General features: G+C 40.6%; 2 protein-coding genes across 5 annotated transcripts; both read right to left on the reverse strand.

The window, feature by feature from the left end:
• Nucleotides 1-222: 222 nt before the first annotated feature.
• On the reverse strand, nt 223-8725 carry mybl2a (v-myb avian myeloblastosis viral oncogene homolog-like 2a). Of its 3 annotated transcripts, none has more exons than XM_028411069.1 (12): nt 8691-8725; nt 5280-5364; nt 4174-4245; nt 3860-3952; nt 3541-3761; nt 3337-3457; nt 3097-3150; nt 2730-2974; nt 1898-2600; nt 1524-1766; nt 1116-1316; nt 223-997 (listed from the first exon to the last, which is right to left on the reverse strand). In XM_028411069.1, exons 1-12 carry the CDS (start codon nt 8708-8710, stop codon nt 398-400), a joined length of 2658 nt encoding a protein of 885 aa, XP_028266870.1. In that variant the 5' UTR covers nt 8711-8725; the 3' UTR covers nt 223-397. The 3 variants fall into 3 exon arrangements, with proteins under 3 accessions (XP_028266870.1, XP_028266871.1, XP_028266872.1); XM_028411070.1 differs by lacking the exon at nt 8691-8725 and adding an exon at nt 6683-6910; XM_028411071.1 differs by lacking the exon at nt 8691-8725 and adding an exon at nt 6251-6255.
• A 1016-nt stretch (nt 8726-9741) lies between these two features.
• Nucleotides 9742-18108, reverse strand: sgk2a (serum/glucocorticoid regulated kinase 2a). 2 transcript variants are annotated; one of them, XM_028409557.1, is made up of 14 exons: nt 17972-18108; nt 16769-16830; nt 16605-16654; nt 16429-16490; nt 15178-15235; nt 14500-14583; nt 13280-13411; nt 13022-13134; nt 12892-12928; nt 12716-12802; nt 12132-12227; nt 11657-11812; nt 11449-11538; nt 9742-11245 (listed from the first exon to the last, which is right to left on the reverse strand). In XM_028409557.1, exons 3-14 carry the CDS (start codon nt 16617-16619, stop codon nt 11090-11092), a joined length of 1086 nt encoding a protein of 361 aa, XP_028265358.1. In that variant the 5' UTR covers nt 16620-16654; nt 16769-16830; nt 17972-18108; the 3' UTR covers nt 9742-11089. The 2 variants fall into 2 exon arrangements, with proteins under 2 accessions (XP_028265358.1, XP_028265359.1); XM_028409558.1 differs by having other exon boundaries at nt 16769-16808; nt 17972-18095.
• Nucleotides 18109-18790: the final 682 nt, after the last annotated feature.

The following is an 18790-nucleotide window of genomic DNA, read 5'->3' on the forward strand; positions in this document are numbered from 1 at the left end:
TACTGTGTACGTCATACGTACGTCTGTCACTGACTACATAATTAGGTCAACTTTAAAATAAAACCGTTTACAGCCATGATAAAACATTTTAGAAAACTTTCTTTATTATATATTGCAAGTACAGTTTAGATATTTTCAGAAGAGGTCAAAGGATACACATTCACTCAAGTGTTTATTTTCACAATATATATATATATATATATTTTAAAAAAAAATCCCAATTTCTGCAAAAAAAAAAATCATCTAGCTTTATGTTAAGTTTTGTTTGACCTACCTGGAAAAAATAGATGAATAATGCAAAATTGCCTTTTTATTTATTTGCATGTTTGTGTATAGCATATAATAGTGGTTAATGCATGTAAAGTATGGCTGTTCTTTGGAAAGAAGACCTAAGCCGTCATTGTTTAGCACTTCCCCCGGCCTTTTTAACAGTCTTTGTCTTCACAGAGTTTTTGTATAGAAGCAGTCTCTCTGTAGTGTGAGGGGGTAGACGGTTTCTCTTGGCTCTTACAATACACACTGCCATCGGACAGAGCCGGTCAAAGCCCCCTGAAGTGGCCGGTATAGCCAGCAGCTTCCTGGCGAGGCTTTGGAGCCGGGGAAACCGAGAAGCAGATTTCCAGTACAGAACACTGGAACTGCTTTCTGACAGTGGTTCACTTAGGTATGTCTCTAGTTCTGATATCTTCTTATTCTTTGCAGGCAGCTGGAGTAAACTGAAGGTTGACTTGCGCTTGAGGCTGTTCCCGTTGACTCTGTCACAGTTGTCATCTGTGGTGCCACAAGTTCCCTCCATTGCTGTGCTGTCTTGGCTTTCTTCTTCCATATCCTGATCCTTAATTGGCTCACTGCTGGTTTGGTTTATAGCTGCCTCCACAGTAGCCGTTTCGGAGGTCTCCATGTTTTCTAATGTGGATTCCACAACAGACCGAGCCTGATACTTTGACAGAGGAGTTAGGAATTCTGTCTGTCCTTCCACTTTGGCATCAGAAAACGGCTGGAAAAAAGGTTAAAAGTCAGGTTAAGGAGTTCTAATTCATTTTTTAAGTAGTTAACAGTATTATATCTTTAGTCCATAAACAAATGACAATAAAGCAGCCATACTTCACTTTTACCTGCAGTTTGATTCTTGGGTCAAGTACAGCAGCTTGTATCACATCCATTTGGTAAATCAAGGATTGGAAATGTGTGTGAAGGCCTGTGCGCAGTGCTTTGCTGAAGTGTGTGTAGTTGGTGACACGGCTCTCCAAGGCCTTATCAAGGCCAACAAGAGAAGGTATGATAAAAGAGATGGTCACACCACTCCCTTGCAGAACCTATGTTAGAACAGATACTGTTTTTCCACGCATGTATACAATATTTCCACCTCGAGCATTAACGCAATCTTATTGCTACAAAACATCATTTCAGGATACTTAAAAAGAACATCCTTCAAAAGCTAATAAAAGTCATCAAACAAAAAAGATTTCATAGTAATTCATCTGTCATAACCACATAAAGTTCAGTTTAACTTGATCTAATACCTGCAAAGCCTCCTCAAAGGGCTCAAGGAGACCCAGAATGTCAATCACTTGCTCCCTCTTGACCATCACCAGAGGTGGGGCACTAGCTGTGTCATTAGCTTCTATGCGAGCTTGGGCCAAAAGAGTCATAATGGAGGTCCAGGCAGACTCTTGGACCATGCGTCGCAATGACACCATCATGGAGTTCCAGCGGCAGTTACTGGATGAAGGGCACAAAGACACGTTGCACTCCTTTAATAACACCTAAAAGAACAAACAATAGTCATGTTATAATGGATTTAGAAACAGCTCTCATCATTTTGGATTTGCCATGTCATTTGTGGATGCATAACAGAAGAGTTTAAATACAATATATAACCTGGAATTTTTCTGACCTCGCTCCAGTAGGCACTGTTCTTGAAGAAAGCCACCACATTGTGCACCTGTGACAACATGTTCTCCACTACTCTGGAATTCTTCAAGGCATCTTTGATAACCATGTGCAGTTGTTTGGCAACACAGGTAGTCCTGGTTCCAAACTTCAGCTCTGAAAAGGGGGACTCAGTTTCTGACATTTGGTCTGACAGAAATGCCACAACTTCATCTCCATCTTGTTCTCCCCTGCTGGATGCACACATGATCTTGTAGTCACAGAATAAGTTGTTTGCAGCTAGGGTTTCTTTGGCCTGGTTGGCCAGGACGTAGCCGATGCTGTGAGAGAAGATGCCATAGCTAAGCAGTACACCTTCAAACTCGCTGGCCACAGCAGTGCTGATGTTTTTACGGTTGAGGCAACGGAAGGCCACAACAGGGCGACGGATCTGCCACAAATCACTGATGAAGTGGAGCTGCACAACAATGATGGGATCCTCGGCTGACTGGGACTGACCCCCTGTCCAGAGGTCAATGGTGACATGAATACTACTTCCACTGTCTTTGGTTTTAGCAAGGCAGGCTTTGAGGTCACGGATGAGCTGAGGTTTGATGGTTCTTTCCACATCGTCATAGAGCTGCAGGCCCATGGAACGCTGGGACAGCCTGTTGTATTCTGGGCCGATGCTATTCATGAATGACCTGAAGCCTGTGCCTTCAACAAAACTGTGAGGAACAAAGAGCAAACACATCGGTATTACACAATTAATTATGTGCAAAACACATAATAGCTGCATCAAAAATGGGAATATCTGTGCTATATAAACATTTTTCTCATTTTGGGGTACAAGTCACCTGAGTGGCAGCATGTCCTCAGCGATCATCCTCAACGCTGCATCAGCTAACTTCTTCTGGTCCACTTGCGTCGCTGATGGTGTAGCACCAGAGCTGGAGCCAGGACTGGAACTTGAACTAGGAGGGAAAGAGGAACTGGAAGAGAAGAACTCCCTCTTCGATGATGAAGTCTGTGGAGGTGGGGCGACTTTTTTCTTCTTCACATTCTGGTGCTCGTTGTGCTGCGTTGGTGTCTCTGGCCTCACCTGCAGCACAGCAAAGAGTGAAACCTAACTTGCCACCAGGTAACATTTTGGAAGCATTTTTTTTGACCTCACTGACCACCCGCAGAGAAAACCAGTACATCGCACACAGTGAGCACACTTACCACTTCAGAGAATACTGGTTCAGCATCTAAAACAACATCACATTGGAAGTCCACCTGTAACACAGAGATGCAATATATTACAAATTATACTAATTTTCCTTTCACACGTGGGATTTGTCAGCAGTTCACAAATAATTAGTATTAGTCATAAATTAGTAATACTTTTTTTCAAAATATAAAGCACACATTTAAAAAACTAATTAATAATAAACATGTAATGTGGAAAATAAAGTACTATACCTCTCCTTCAGCAAACTGTTGAATATCAAGGGAAATGCGGTCAGCCTCATCTTTCAATAGGCCCAACTCTACTTTACGCTTGATTGTGCAATTCCAGTGATTCTTCACTGCATTGTCTGTTCTGCAAAGAAGACTCAAACGTTAACTTTCAGTTCTTCCTTAATTAAAGCTCATCAGCTACTCGACCACTGCTATGTGACCCACCTTCCAGGGAGCAGTTTGGAAATCTCAGCCCACCGGTTTCCTAGAATAGTATGGGCTTTGTAGATGATGAGGTCTTCCTCATCAGTCCAGGAGCTCTTTTTGACCACTGGGTCTAGGTGATTGTGCCAGCGCTCACGACACTGTTTACCCATGCGGCCCTTCAGGTGCTTGGCAATCACAGTCCAGTGTTTAGTTCCATACTTCTCCACCAACTCCATTATCTACACAGAGCAAAAACATGTGTAAAACTAGACAAATGATATGAGCGATAACAATGTTGGCCTAACAGAGTATGTCCCTGCATGGTTTAATTACCCACCTTTTCATCTTCCTCTCTAGACCAGTAGCCTTTCACTAAGTCAGGATTTAAATGTGTTCTCCAGCGCTGCATACACTGGACTTCTGTCCGCCCCTGTCCAAGCAACAGAAATATTTAGCTCTTCCTTGTAAAACTCTAAGACATATTTCATAATCCAAAATTAATAGAATTCATTGTGGAGAGACGGCTGGGGTTCTTATATTTGTGTTTATCCCACTTAACATCACAGAAAGAATAATGCATCGTTTGAATGATTTCTTCCAAATTCAATTAATTAGTTGTATTTCTTGACAATTTTTTAAACAGGTACTTACTGGTAAAAAACTGGCAATGGTTTTCCAGTCTTTTCTTCCAAAGTTGGTGATCAAGATTTTGAGATTTTCATCCTGTGTAGCAGAGAAAGAAATCAGTACAGACAAAGTACTTTGTAATGCAACCTTTAAAGCAGGGGTGTCCAAAGTCTGAATTATTCTGTCTTTCTATTCTGTTATTTTTGGCCTGCCAGTTAAAAAGAATAAATCATACAAAATTAACAGACAATTCATATTTTTTTACTCATTGTGTAATGTTTACATGATGTTCTGAGCAGACCATTGTCAGCTCGCTGTCTGCATTGTTACACAGTGCTGTAGGGCGTTGGACGTTGACGTTCTGATTTGGTTCAGCACTTTTACACAATTCAGACTAAACATGCTTATGCATACAACCTGCTATCAGAGAGTGTCTGTGCTGTACAAGTGAAGTTCTCTGCCTTCTTACCAGCGGCTGGATAAAAGCAATCTTTCCAGAAATACCAACATTTGTAAAGAAAATATGAACTTGTTTGGCTCCATTCATGTGAGCAGACTGTTATAATCTGTGATGTTATGTAGTGGTAATGAGCAAAGAAATGGCTCTCCATACCACCAGATGGCAGTAGTCTGTATCTATGTATTCTATAAATGTGTCATTGTAAAGCTAGAACTGTGGATATACACTGCTCAAAAAATAAATGGAACACTTAAAGAACTCAATGTAACTCCAAGTCAGTCACACTTCTGTGAAATCAGCCTGTCCAGTTAGAAAGCAACACTGAAGCTGCTGTTGTGCAAATACATTTACATTGATCATTTTTATGTTATTTTGTTCTCAACGTTTTCCACTATGTAATGAATGAACTGGAATATTTCATTCATTAGCGTCTAGGAGGTGTTATTTTAGTGTCCCCTTTATTTTTTGAGCAGTGTACTTACTGATTACTGTAAACAAATCAGCACTTCCTGCACTCTGTCATAAATTAAACAGATAAATTGCTCACATACAGACCAATAATATACCAATACCTGACAGTTGGTTTGTGTCACAGCCCCAATGCCTAACTGATTTATTAAAATTATATTGATATGCTTAAGAATATGATAGCAGATAAAATCATCTTCACCTCTTCTTGAGTCCATTTCATTTTACACTCATTCTTGTCAGCTGGGTCAGAGTCATTGCATAGCTTAGTGTCCCCGTCTTCCATGCTGCAAACAGATCAACACCTCAGTATAAACAAACAAACAACATAAATAACAATGGTAATCGTTTGGTAAAAGCTTATGTTGTATTTGACACTCTGAAAGTCTATTCATATGTAAAAACTAAAATTTTTTTTTAGGTCCATTCACTTTCAATACATTAGTTAAATATCAGCACATATGTAAAATCAGATAAGGCTATCATTGTGAAATGCACAATTTGTTGCTCTCCTTGTGTTAAGTGTCTTTAAATGCTAAACTTAGCAATAAGTGTCTGTTACTGCTAAATACTTGCCGGTATGCTAACTGAAGCTATTGCTAACCAATAACTGTTACTGTGTGTACAGGTCAAAACACAATGACAGTTCTCACTGCAACTACTGGCTGGTTCACACTTCGTCTAGTTTTGCTAAATTATTACATGTAAGTACAGTATTGCTCCCTAGAGCAACTTTGCAACTTAAACTTCACTTTGCAGGGGAGAAAAGTTGCTCCATCTGTCATTGTCTACAGCTCACGAAACAAAAAAATGACTTATTTACAAGCAAAATATGCTTTCAGTATCATGTTTTTAACAGTACTTTTACACCACTCGTGTACTTCACGTTCCTGTCCTGAAACCAGTTCTGCCAGCATGCATGCTGTGCTGCAGCAGGAGCCGAGTTCACTGCCCACAGAAAAGCTGAGATAGCTAAGGAGCTAACATTAGCTTCAGCATACCAAACAATTACGTCGAAACAAATGTGAAACTAAGCGTATAAGTAAAACACTACATTGCGCGACACACAAGACACATTTATTGGGATTAATTAGCCAAAAATAACCCCAAAGAACAGACTTTACAATCAAACTTGTGTCTAACTTCATGCTAACACATCGACTAGCAGAGCACCTGAGGAAACGTTGGCCATTTGATAACAAAGTAGAGCACCCCACCCGGCACACACACGCCAATGCAACGAGTTGGTGATATTTTTATAGACGAAAATGAGTGTTTTGAGATCATTTTCTGTGTTTGTGACAGACACCATGGTCTGACGTGGCAGTGCAGATAATAAATTAGCTTACTTTAACTGCACAGACCATATCTGCCTCTCATAGCGCAGGGTCCGACTTTTCCAGCTCACTACAGACCACGGTCTTTGTAAACGGACGTGAGCGGGACAAAAGTACCTTTTTAGTCACGTTGTCACACACAACAAAGCCATGCGTCTACTTGCTTTAAAGACGGCGACATTTTTGTAACCGACCGGCTGCATGACATTTCCACCTGAAGCACAGCACATTCTTCTAAATAACACTACATGTTGTTCCTCACACTTACCCGCGCGACATCCCTCCTCTGTGTCTGCTCCCTGCTAGAGATGCAGACTGGACTTGTTTTTACTAAGACGAATGTTTTTTTTAAAAAATCACCCGATAACATGTGCCAAATAAACGCGCTAACGTCAAACGACTAAGTAGTTTTGTAATTATTGGCGCTGTGTCAGTAGAAATGTACCCAGGACTAACAAATGGGGGTCTGTTCAAGAACACCCATGGCTGCACAGCTACACACATCACCCGGAAACGACCCACGTGAGTGACGGTTTCAACCGGCGCTAATGGCTAGCTGCTGCTGCTGCTGCTGCTTCACATGCACTCAGGAATGTGCCATAAAACACAAATAAATCAGCTTTAAACCAGTTTCAGTGAAATATTCATCTGTGTAGTATAAAGTCTTTGACATCACCGTAGCTTTAAAGAAGCTTTTAAGCAGATTAACATTCACAAAATCCCCAATGTGGCTACTTCTGGTAGGCTAATGTGATGCAGCTAACACACATAAAATTAAACTTGCTTTTAGTGGGCAGCAAACCGAACTCCACACGTGATGGAGTTACAGGTTACAAAATTAAATATTGTTTTCAAAATGTAAACATGTGTTTCATTATTTATTGCGAAGTATAAAGGTTGTAGTTTAGTTGCACAGTTGCTGGTGTAATTTATACAAGCTGACATTAGCCTATTAGCATTGTTAGCACACTAGCTACTATGCAAAAAGTTATAGTGCATATTTTTGGCAATTGAATCTAGAAACCTAACCACTGTCCGAAAACTTAAAAACAATGTTTTACAACCTCACTTATTACAGGAACTAGAAAAAAAATGTTTTTTTAACATGATATATATAAAATAATGTATACTCACTTTTTAACATCAGTTTGTGCCTCTTTCTTGCTGGTCTTATCTCTAATGGGCGATAATGGTTGATTGGAGTAAAACTATCTGGTAAACATATGGCCCACTTGTCTTTTAAATGACAGGGTTCTGGAGATACAAACGACGGCCTGTGCATTAAACTAATGATAAATATTTTTCTATGGCGCCACCAAGAGGTCAGTTGGAGAAATCTGAACTTTATTTTATTTTGTTAAAATACTGTTGGTGTTTTAGCACTTTTTCCACATGCAGGTCTTTCATATAAGCCATCATTTTACCCAGAGGATAAAAGAAACCTTCAAATCCTCACACTGTGAAATAATGATCCACAGCAGAGCGTGATGAGAAGTATGTTTCTCCTGGCTTGGAAATAAGTACAAAACAGTGATGTTATCATAGGTTTCACTGAGGTCCAAAAACTTTACATTATAGAAAATAACTTGTTGAAATAATTAATATAATAACAATGTTTAATTCAATTCTGACCACTGCTAAATTTTCAGTACAAACATCTTGTATCCATAGCTACCAAATGATGGACAACTTTCCGATAAGTGTTTGTGTCCCCAGAAAGTCGCCCAGTTATGTTTAAAGGCCGTGTTGCTTGGTGAACACCACAAAGACAGCCAGCGACGGAGTGATGAAGTCAAACCACCTCAGAATCATGATTCCTTCATGAGTGCAGGAACAGAGCAGCTCTATGAGCTCTCTGTCTTTTCTCACATTGCAGCAGCTTTCATCTGTTCTTAGTGACTTCTTGTGTTTTTGACCTTGTGTTGTTGGATTTTTCAGTTTTGTGTTATTAAAGCTTAATTCTTCTTTGTTAAGTTCTGTTTGTGGGTCACTGTTCGGGTCCAGTCTTAACGTGATCTGTGGAGAGTGGAACTGTTTAAGGTTCCATCAAATCAGGGATCTGTTCAATAAATGTCTTCCAGCCTCTGACATCTGAGTTTTTTAGCAATTCTGAATAAAACTCTTTCAAAGTCTACGAGCTAACGCTGCTACAGTCACTTTAATACAAACACTCTGATGTTGTTATTGATCCTTGTTTTCCTCTGTCTGTTTTCTTCAGTGATGTGAAAAGCTGATGGACAAAGTGTCCACCTCCATCTGAAGGACCAGGGACTCACTGGAGGACAACAGTGTTCATATTTCTTCAGAGAAGATTTGAAGCAGGCTGACATCCGTCCTCTGGAAGTTTCTCTCTCTTGGCTCGCAGCATTCAGCTGTCAGTAGGTACATACACAGACATGCAAGCGATAAGAAAAAGGTGGGACATGGGTGTTTTAGAAGATCTTTGCAGGTCCCAAGCAGAATAATAAATACATGACTTATTATATCCACCGTAGAACAAAAGGTCTGGACCTCAGACATGTTTAATAATTACTTACACACAGTGCGTTTCTCATTTTGACCACACTGAGGGGCAGTTTCACCACCCTGTCCTCTTTCCAGAGGTAAACATAGTTGCATGTTAATAATTAATCACTTGATCTCACCTGGAAAAAAATAAAATCAATGAGTCTCCACTGGTCTTTTTGTTTGCATAGGTCTGTGCAGTTATTTACTATGGAAGACTGAGCAATAAAAGCTGTCAATCAGAATACACAGTTCATATTTGAATGTTGTTCGATAACATATGGTAACACATACTGTCCACATACACAGCCACACAGCACCAGTCACAGTGACATCACAAACTGCTCCTTAAAAAGCTGTAAGCAAATCCAGTCTTACTGACCATCACGTCACTGCAGTGGCATCCCACGTGATCACACAGTTGTTATTTACCAGATTATTATGAGCATGCAGATCTTTGTGAGTGAAACTAAATAACACAGTAGTAAAGTCACCCCTGAAGTGAAGACTCTTGATTGCCTTGATGGTACCACAGGTTAAAGTACTTTTTGTATGTCTATTATGGTACGATTATTATCCCTATTGTAGTAATGTGAGCCACACCATTGTAGTTGATAATGATATGATGACTACCTTGTATAATAAATGTTCACATCACATTTTCTCAGATTTGAAATTTTAGTACAACCAATGATCACTTTTTAATTCAAACTAACCATTACTTAAGTCCCTGTCTGTCTGTAACCTGATGAGATGAAATCATTTTTCATTGTTTAATCACGTCATGTCATGTTTAATGAGGCATTCAAAAGTACATGGAAATGTTTTGACAGCTGTTTGATTTATTAACAGGCTTTCTGTGTATGTAAGGTACACACACAGAGACAGAGACAGGATTCATCCTACAGTTGGCATCAGTCTTCTATGACACTGATCTTAACCTCATCCGGTAAACAGGGAGGCTGCTGCTGCTGCTGGCAGCATGACCTGCCAGCAGCAGCAGCAGCAGCAGCCTCCCTGTTTACAGGATCAGTCAGGAACAGCAGTTTGAAAAGGCAAAAGGTAAACGAACAAGGTTAAGATCATCTACAGGAAGAAAAAAGAACAAAGATCAGGATATATTGGTGCTTTTTTAACATGAATATTATTATTAACATAAACAATATAGCAATATTGTTGTTTATTATTGCTATATTGTTGAATAGGTAGAATTTTTAACCTCATCCAGAGTTCTAAATTAAAGCCACTGCAAAAATGTATTTCAGTCAAAATTCAGTTTTTTCCCTCTACATTCTGAAATGAAGGCAGACTTTATCATCTCACAATCCAACTCTGAATTTCAAATGTGGACAAATTATATTAACTTTAAAGAATTTAAGACTCAAATATTTTACAGTGTTAAAAGCAGATCAAGACATAAACAGTGTTACATCTTCTAACTGTGTTGCCCATTATTGCCAGCACTGAGTACTGTAAGGCACTGAACCACTTTACTACAGTAAATAAGCCAACCTACATGCGACTGTATGTTTTCATACAGCATGTTGGATGCAGCCTCACTGCAACACTTTTATACTGTTGCATAAACTACTGAAAGTAAAGACTATAATCTACGAAGACTTTCCTCAGTTACAAAACAAAACCAGTCCTCATAATAAACACCCTGACAGTGTTACTGATATCGTTTTTAGCACTTTTCTGGTTACTTTGGTCACTGGTTAGGATATTTATGCTATAAAGGAAACAGGATCTTTCAGATCTGCTGTGAAATTGCATCAGTGAGACGGACAAAAGCGAGTCTGGATGTACACAAGGAGACAAAGTTGTGTTATTCCTTCTTTTGATGTGTGAAACACGTCTTTTGTGTAAATCCAGCCTCATGTAAGAGAAAGGAGTGAAGATTACTGCACAACTTCATGTTGATCCTTGATGTTTCTCTGCCAACAGACGCAGGACTTCCAGGAAAAAGGTTTGTGTCTCAGCAATCCGAGCAATGACTTCTCTGCAGTCAACACTTTAATAATCCCTGCCGATTCCTCCAATGTCACATGAGTAGAGCTTATTTTTGTGAGATCTTTGACTCCGAAGAGTTTTGATCGCTTCAGTCAACAATTATTTCGAACTAACTGTTTAAAGTTACTTCGTGGAGCTTTTTGTCGGTATATGCATCTCACAAAAAGCTGTCGTCGCCACCGACAAAAGAGAAGCCGTTGAAGGCATTGCTGGCGCTGGTGCTGGCAGTGAACTCTGGGGTTCTGCCTACAGAGCTGGAAACCATTTCTCTGGTAAACTCTGGGTCAATATGCTGCATGTCAGCTGGGCCCCTCTGAAAGAAAGGAAGTGCGAAGGTACACCTTGGTAAAACTGAAAGGTGTGGTGCAGCCAATCAACCAATCAGGACTGAGTATTTCCTGTTGCCATGACACCGTCAATAATAGCGACTAAACTTAGGAACTCATTGCTGTCACTGGCACAGCTGTATGCAAATTATGCAACATGTAAAAGAGTAAAAGAGGCGTGAGCACTCACCACATCAGGGTTGTAGGGAGGAGTGATTCTCTTGTGGTAAAGGTCGTCCCAGTTAATTGGAGTGAAAAAAGTGTGGTTCTTTATTTCTAACTGTAAAAAAAGGAAACAAAGTAGGGACATATGATACACTTCATAGTGCTGTTATAAACATTTATCCTGTAGCTGTTTTCTGGGAACAATTTCCCGTTTTTAGCAACAACAGACTCACAAAGTCGGCAATGGCTCCGAGGCGTCTGTGCTGGTCTTTCTGGAGGAGACCCACCAGCAGAGAGCAGACGGCTTCAGACCTGCCCAGAGGCAGCGGCAGCGGCTTGTGGAGGATCCCGTCGTACATTTCGCTAACATCCCGACTGTAGAAAGGAGGCTGAAGAGGAGAGGAGTGAGAAGATAAGATCAGCCATCAGGACAGAGAGGAAAGGATTTACACTATAATTTATGTACAAATACAATATACACTGGTTTTGACCCCATACTGTCTCCATGGACCCAGGCTGAGACACTGGATTTATGGTTTGCACTGTATGCTGCACTGTCTGACCGCTTGCCTTTAATGTAATGGACATTCATGTATAGATGATAATCCAGCTCCACATCTGAAATCAGGCTTCGTGGCGTTTCCATTGGTTGTCTAGGTTAGCTTATAATTTGGGATTCATTATGGTGAGAAAGCTAGATACACATACCAGGCTGTAAATCATCTCATAAAGCACTGCTCCCAGACACCACCAGTCCACCGTCCTGTCATATGGCTCCTTACGGAGAATCTCTGGTGCCAAATACTTCAGAGAAAAAGAGCAAACAGAACAGATTAGAAACAATTCAGTGAAAGGAAAGGATAAACAACCTTTAATAATCTGAATGTTTGTGTCTGTACAAACTGCTCCCTGTATTCAGCCTGGCCAGCCATAACTCCACACATACAGTAGATCCAGTCAAGAGTTTAGAAACGGACAAAACCAGACAACAGTCAGGAACTGTTGCATTTTCTTGATACTTCTGGTTGTGGCTCTGCTTACATCACATACCTGGTACTGCCCCTTGGAAACCCAGCTCGAAGCCACAGGGACCAGACTAATTCTTTGTATAGAGTAGAAAAAGAGTTAGGATGGCTGGCCAGGTTACTCCCTATTTCTGCATTGACCCTGATGGAAAACCCTACTACAGTTGTCACTGTTGGATTGAGCCTGCTCTATAATCTGCAGTGGGGAAATAAAAGCCTTAACTGAAATACAATTTACTAGCAAAGTTTGAATTTGTATGTACTCACTTCTGGAGTGCCACAGAATGTAGTGGTGGTTCCCTCTGGTTCTACGCCTTCTTTGCACAGCCCGAAATCTGTCAGCACCACATGGCCCTGCACACACACACACACACACACAGGCATTACTTTTTAAAGGAATTGTAAATGCAATCAAAAGAGCTACCGAGTGCACTGTGACTTACCTGAGAGTCTAAAAGAATATTTTCTGGCTTCAGATCTCTACGGTCAACAAAAACAGATCAGGCTGTCAGAGCAGGAAGGATCAAGATGGATCATCTGTGAACTGACCTCACATTTCACATCAACTCTGACCTGTAAACGATGTTAAGGGAGTGAAGGTAACCGATAGCACTTGCTACCTCAGCTGCATAGAACCTCGCTCTGGGCTCAGAGAAACACCTCTCTCTCTGCAGGTGGAAGAACAGCTGCAGACACACAGTGGAGACAACATGATGAAGGGTGCAGAATGGAGAGGCGTATCAATTGTACGTCCCCATTAAAAATGCATTTAAAGTTCATTTAAAAATGAATGATTCTCTGCTCATCTTTCAATCTTTTTTTTTTATGTACCTCTCCTCCATTAACGTAGTCAAGGACAAAGTAGAGCTTCTCTGAGGTCTGGAAGGAGTAGTGCAGGCGAACCAGGAACGGGTGTGTCAGGCTCTTCAGCAGCACGTTTCTCTCTGCCATGATGTTCTTTTGCTAAAAAAACAAAACACTAAATATGTTAAAAAATAGTGTAGCGGTCTTTTCTTTCTCCTGTACAGTTTCACAAGAACAAGAACCATTAGTGTACAACGAAAATAAATGAAAGACAATAGAAATTTTCGAATTTCCAAGTACTTCAAGGAGATGATTTTCTTATATATATATATATATATATATATATATATATATATATATATATATATATATATATATAATTGTGTGGCTCATTGCTTTGTCATACTGTATTTTTAATTTGCCTGTTCCTGTAGTGAACTGCTGACACAGCAAAAACGGTAAAAACGATCACATGCACATGAATACAGGACAAAATCAAAGTACTGTGTGACAGTTTGGCTGTTGTGAAGTGCAGAATAAGAACCCTGTTTATACAAAGAAACCCCAGTGCGTTTGGCCTGGAGTAAATGTGAATGAGTTCTCATGATGCCGCTATTATAAGGATCACTTTGTTAGTGTTTTAACACACATATTTTCAGTTACAAATAAAGAGGTGTCGAAGATGATTAGGGACCACCCCCCCCCCCCCCCCCCCCACCCACAATTCTGAGAAAAACCCACACATTGATCATTTGTATATATGATGAGTATAAGAGTCATTTTCTAAGAGAAAATCAGCTTGTGAGAAATAAACACTTCCTCTAAAAACATGCACGACAAAACAAGGAAGAGAGAGAGAGAGAGAGAGAGAGAGAGGGAGGAACCATGTAACACTTTAACCTGAGCAGAAGAAAACAAAGGAAAGGAGGATCGGTGTGATGTGAAGTGGCCGAGTTTACTTTCTTAGGACTGTAAAATGTGTCCTTTGCACAGAACAAGCCGTAGATTAGATAAGATTCAGATCATGTTGCTGGGTCAAAGTTTACTAATAACTCTCATACACACACACTTTCCTCTTGGCTCGTGTTTTGACATATTTTCCACCTTCATCTTCTTATCATGTTATGAATCAGAGGGGTGTATCTTACTGTCCTGGCCTGATGTGTGTGTTTATAAGCACTTTAAAAACATCTATGTGTGCTGTGTAATATATGGAGCTTCAGACTGTTCATGTTTGTGTTCTTCACCTCTTTTTTCTTCAGGATGATTTTCTTCTGCAGCACCTTGACGGCGTAGAATTTGTTGTCGGCTTTGAGCTTGGCGAGCAGGACCTGCATGAAGGTTTGTTTAGTTTAGTCCTTTTGTTTAGAAAACAGTCTGCACCAGCATCTGGATGCACTGCGATCAGGACATTGCATCGAAAAAGTGCACGCAACACAGATATGTGATCTGTGGAAACAGATGATACGGGGAAATCCGACCTGCGTGTTGATACACGGGAAAAGGGGGGAAAAAGGCTGACTACACCACTATTATTAACAGTGTATTGTACACTCTGAGGTTTATTTTCTAATATTCTGCTGTTCGGCTGGCTGGTCAGGCCTTTGTGAACTGTACAGTTAATCATTCATAAAGCGTGCAGCAAATTTTGATCAGGCAGGCAGCAGGTAGACTCTCTCTGACCAATGTTGCAATGTCAGCAACAGTTTGCTTCTCTTTTTATTCTCTCTGCTATCTCACAAGGTCACCACAATAAAGCTGCTGCCACTACAGGGTAACTATTCATTTATAGGATCCACCATTAATACCTGTGAGTGGTTTGGCCATTGAATATGTGAACTGAGTCCCAACAAGGAAACTACAAAAAAAACAACAACAGGAGATACATTTAACAATAAAGAGGTAGATAGGCAGATAAGTGTTACCTTTCCAAAGGTCCCTTTGCCAATGACAGCCAAGAAGTCAAAGTCAGTAGGCCGGGCACTGAAAAAAAGATATATATATAAAAAAAGATCAGTTTATGGTACTGTTTGGCAGATAAAATGACACAGTAACCCTCTGAAAGAAATGGTGACACACAACAAACTCTGATGCATGTGGGATTTTTTTAAAAGTTTCATATTAATAATGCATCATATTTAAGTATCACTGCAGGGCCGGCCCGAGCCTTTATGGGGCCCTAAGCAAAGTTTCATACCACCACCTCAGCATTAGATGCTTCATCATCCTATAGGCTGCACTGTGTGTGTAACATACCCACTATCATAACCATACCATCCTGTTTGTATTAATCAATGTTATTTTTTAAAATATAAAATATGTATTTTATCATGGACTTTTGGTGCTCTTGGGGGCCCTAAGCGACCACATATTTCACATATGCCTTGGGCCGGCCCTGTATCACTGGGTCGGTCTCTGTGTACTTAACCTCACTAGGAAAATGTGGTTGATAACATTTTTTTAGCCAGCAGCCTTGGGGCAGGTCCTGTTTCCATGGCAACCAAGAAAATAGCCAAAGAAGCTTGGTGCAGGCTGTAAATAAATTCTGATTCTGAAGAGCTGCCTTATGTCTGGGAGGTTGCAGAAATGAAACGTTTGCCTTGTAACTAAGCAGCATCCGCTATGTTCCAAAAAACGCCATGAGTAAGTTTCAAAAGCTGTAGTTCCCTCTGTGGCCTATAGGGGCTGTCTCTAAAAGTGAATCAATCTCCACTGACATACATCGAAACACTAATCTCCACACTTCCATGTTGAAATGTCAAACTTTACAGCAGAAATAAACAGGTTTACAGCTTCATATATATGAACAATTGAGAGAATGTTAGTATAAATATATTCATTAAAATGGGCCTCCTATTTTACACAAATGCCCATCTACCTCAGCTCCATTCATGCATTACCTCTGTCTGTATGTGGATTAACCAGGAGTTAAGGTGGACTTGGAGGATGCCAACATGGTAACGATCTGAGCCTCCCACAGAAAGTTCATACATATTTTGTTATAGTCTGTTATGAACATGTGTTAAATGCTGTGAAAGGATGTGTTTTAAATGCTAAGAGTGAGACTGAAATTCACAACAGTGAGGCTTGCACAGTGGGAGTTTGAGTATAGAGTCTATGTGAGACAGTAGAATACAATGAAAAAAGACAGATATATAATCAATGAGAGCACTGACTGTGGGTTTGCTGAAGGTCCCAGATTGACATCATCATGAGGGGAGGAGGGAGATGCCCGCAGCTGCAAAAGAACAACACATACAGATCAAATAAAATAATTATAATTTAATCTAAATATAAAACAAACAGCTTGAGCCATGAGTAAGTATCAATATATAAATATCAGTGCACTCACATTACAATGTGCCATGGATGTTATATTCCACTCCCACTGAGGACGCAGACCTGTAAGAGGAGACATTTTAAAATACATGGCATCTTCCCATTTTTCCTTATTTGACAGCTCTCTACCCCACCACCTCTGAGACTAAGAATAAAAGGTCCAGTTGAACTGCTGACCTCAGTGTGATAGCCTGGAGATCCAAAGGAGCAGGTACACCTGGTTTGTGAGAAATGAGATGCTGGAACAACACAGAGACAATGAGGGACTTTGTGTGTGTGTGTGTTACACATGTCGTAAGGACACAAATCATAAATCACTGAATGTCAGTACTATCATTAGGGTCTGGCTGTCTAGTTATAGTTAGAGCAGAGCCATTTGGTGCCCTAGGCGAGACTACAGTGCCACTTACCTCCCCCCACCCCCGCGACAGCCTTCACAACAACTAAATCCAGCCCCCCTGCCTTATAACTTATCAGTTACAACTTGGAATCGGGTCCAATGTCAGACTCCTCTGTTTTAGCTTGGACTTTGTTTTGACCATCTTTACTCTTATTTTCAACCGCAGCTACTGATTGACTCCTTACCACTCTCTGCATGCTCTGCTCCGCTACTCTGACATGATACTCGCAGCAATCATCGGTCAGGATTTGCGCGAGATTTGCGTCGTGAGCCGCGGGAACTCCTGCCTGCCTGCTGCAGCTCTCTACCTGCGGAAGCGCCCCCTCCAACAGGTGGCGCCCTAGGCGACCGCCTACAGCGCTTAATGTCTGCTGAGGTGATGGAAATATAAATGTGTGGATGCACGGTGTCTGTGAACTTGTTTACATTTTGATGTGTCATTTTCCAAACATACGGGATGACCGAGGTCAAACTCTCTCTCACACACACACACACACACACACCACACACACACACACACTCAAAAATGAAACAAAAGTACTGTTTTTTAGTTTGTGCCCTCGCCTTAGATTAACTGTCACATTGAGATATTTGGAGACAAAGATCCAAATCATACGTTATTTATTACATTAAAAATAATTAAATTTAATAGCAGGTGTATTAATAGCTTATTGCTCCTATCCTCCTCTGTAACTTTCTGTGTGATATTTTTTTGCAGAATGTCTAAGATTTTACATTGCATACATTTCTTTTCCCCAAGACTGTATATCTATAGCTATTAACAGCCACTCTAAGGTATTACTACTACTAATTAATAATAACAGCAGTAGTAGTAATAATAGCAATACTGTGTAACAGGTCTATTATTTAGAATATAAGACAAAGGATCAGAACCCAGAGTTTCCTTGGTACATGTACAATTATCCCACACAAGAGGAAAAACATGCACATACATTAGAAATGAGTAGAGTTTGCTGCACCTGTGAAGGTGTGTGTGTGTGTGGTGAGCGCAGTCAGCTGAGGTCAAAGAGCCGTCAGAGCCCGAGGAGGCTGCAGCTGATCTGAACTGGTTTCACACGTCAGGTAGGAGGGCTAGAAGCGGTGCAACCACTCAGACTTTCAATGGCACTGTGTGTGTGTGTGTGTTTTAAAGAGAAGAGGGCTGGCTGTCCACACATCCGGTTTTTGCTTTCAAATAATACACATGATCTAATGTTTACAAATATTGCCACAGGGGGTGATTAAATACAGGGAACATGCCAGTCATGTAAATAAACATTAAGATCAGCCAAGAAAATGAATGTAAAGTTGTATTACACTGTCAAAATGTGAAGAGTTCTTAGCATCCTCATTCCAAATTACAAAATAAAAAATACCTGTACACATGCTGCTGCTTTAGCTGTGCATGATCTGACCCAAATGGTCATTTGAGTTTGTGTCCTGTCTGTGGTCTGCCAGTAGCACTGGGGTTATCAGTGACGGCTGCTTTTCTAGCCTGTGCAGTGGAACAAGAAGATAAGGAGTCATGGCAGGAGAGGATGTGGAATGAGCTGCCACCACCACCAGCACAGGGGACTGTTGACGACAATACGGTCAACAGGCCGGATGTGATATAAGCAAAGTGAGTTTATAGTCAACACTAGAACACAGAGGACACCTGCACAGGCACGGGGAATACAGCTCTTATGATCCCTCAAATGAGACCAAGAAGCATCAATCACACAAGACAGCTTTGGACGTTTATTAATTCATATGGACTGAATGACGTTTGTGAACCAAGATTATCTGAACACACGCAC

Source organism: Parambassis ranga, chromosome 7, assembly GCF_900634625.1.
Source record: "Parambassis ranga chromosome 7, fParRan2.1, whole genome shotgun sequence".
Taxonomy (NCBI): Eukaryota; Metazoa; Chordata; class Actinopteri; family Ambassidae; genus Parambassis; species Parambassis ranga.